We start from the raw sequence: 1,637 nt of genomic DNA on the forward strand, positions 1-1,637 counted from the left end.
GTCTTTTATGTGGCACCTTGTCAAATGCTTTCTGAAAATCTACACCCATACCTTATTATATATATATATATACTGCGTTCTTGAATTTTTAATATAAACTGGTCTTTAAACGCGATGTTTTTAGCTGTACAAAGTCGAAGAGGTCTACGATCACATAAACAATAGTATACTATACCCTCTAGTCAATATTACTTACGAGAAGCACGATATCACGTTTTCAGAATTCCCATAACGCGTTACGTATTCCAAGAACATTCCACCATTGTGTAGAACAAATACCCCACCTGGTGTCACTTCATCAAGTTATGTTTGATACTGTACAGGTACTAATAATACCGGCTATGAAGAAGGAAATCGCGTTTGTAGGGAAATATCATATAATATTGATCTTTATCGTAATACACTTAACTGAAAAATTAATTATATTTATATACATAAATTAATAAAACTTTGAATCATGAGTACCATAATTCAGTTTAAAGACTATTTAAAGTAGGCCTAAACAGAATTGCCCAAATATTTTGGTAAAGAAATGGTTGCAGAAAAATAATATTACCAAGCATCTATACCCCTTTACATTTAGATAACATATAATTATAACTATAATTATATATTCATGTTACATACCTTAGGGTTCTATTTGAACTACACAACCCAGAACTTCCGAATTTGATAAATAACCTTCACTGCTACATGTCGCTTTTATAAGGGAAGTCCAAAAGACAGTAGCGACATCTATTTTAATATACAGTCCACCTAGATAAGTACGACAATATAGAACTGGTTACATGAAAATTAAAGTTTTATTTACGAATAAAAAGTAATTGTTTAAGAAGTTTATTTTTATTGTTTTACATTATGTTTCGCTAGGTTTACCAAACATCATCAGGTGGATATATTTTCAAAAGCCAGTGGTGACATCTATTTAGATATATACATATATATTTCACGTCAGAATCTATAGTATTAAAACAGTCTGTGTGTCAGTCAATGTTGTCGCCTTATTTCTTCTCATCAACGTCGTCATCATCGTAATTATCAGCCTTGGTCTTCTCTCTGCCTCCTGGACGTCAGGACATCTTTTAAATATTCGTACCAGCCAAATTATCAGATATGACCTGACTCTGAAATCTCTTTTAACCCCACGAACTTAGCTAAATTTCTTTTTTTCGCGAGCAGGGCAAAGGGGGATATCAGTATCCCTGAAGGAAAGTTTATCTTTCTTTTAATAAAAACTGAATCCCTGCCACGATTTTATTATTATTATTTTGTCTGCCAGTCAGCGCCATAGCTAGAAGAGGAGAGATTGTTTGTTTGTTTGAAGTTAAGCACAAAGCAAAACAATGGGCTATCCGTGCTCTGCCCACCACGAGTAGCAAAACCCAGATTATTGCGTTGTAAGTCCGCAGACATTCCGCTGAGAGGAAAGAACCTAGAGACCTAAAACTTTTCACAGATAATAAATAACTGAGATGGTGTTCACCTGGGTATTATTTTTATTATACACGGACCGTTTTTTATGTTAAAATAATATTTTATTTTCTTGCTTTCGGCCCTCTTAACGGAGCCTTCTTCGGGCAACAATGTACTGGTCATCAAACTCTGTTTAAAACAAGTAACTATGCAACAGTCGTAAC

At 34.0% G+C, this 1,637-nt stretch overlaps 1 protein-coding gene across 2 annotated transcripts in view; it reads right to left on the reverse strand.

Annotated features, from left to right (window-relative positions):
- Positions 1–735, reverse strand: part of LOC106475676 (nucleoredoxin-like protein 2) — a 7,123-nt gene extending 6,388 nt beyond the window's left edge. The window contains exon 1 of one of the 2 annotated variants that reach the window (XM_013936354.2): positions 197–315. In XM_013936354.2, the coding sequence (XP_013791808.1) occupies positions 197–255 (59 nt within the window). In that variant the 5' untranslated portion in view covers positions 256–315. Of the gene's footprint in view, positions 1–196; positions 316–627 lie in introns of those variants that run through there. The other variant, XM_013936355.2, reaches the window with a different exon arrangement.
- Between the last annotated feature and the right edge of the window lie 902 nt (positions 736–1,637).

This window comes from Limulus polyphemus, unplaced genomic scaffold (assembly GCF_000517525.1).
Source record: "Limulus polyphemus unplaced genomic scaffold, Limulus_polyphemus-2.1.2 Scaffold8966, whole genome shotgun sequence".
In the NCBI taxonomy this organism is placed as follows: Eukaryota; Metazoa; Arthropoda; class Merostomata; order Xiphosura; family Limulidae; genus Limulus; species Limulus polyphemus.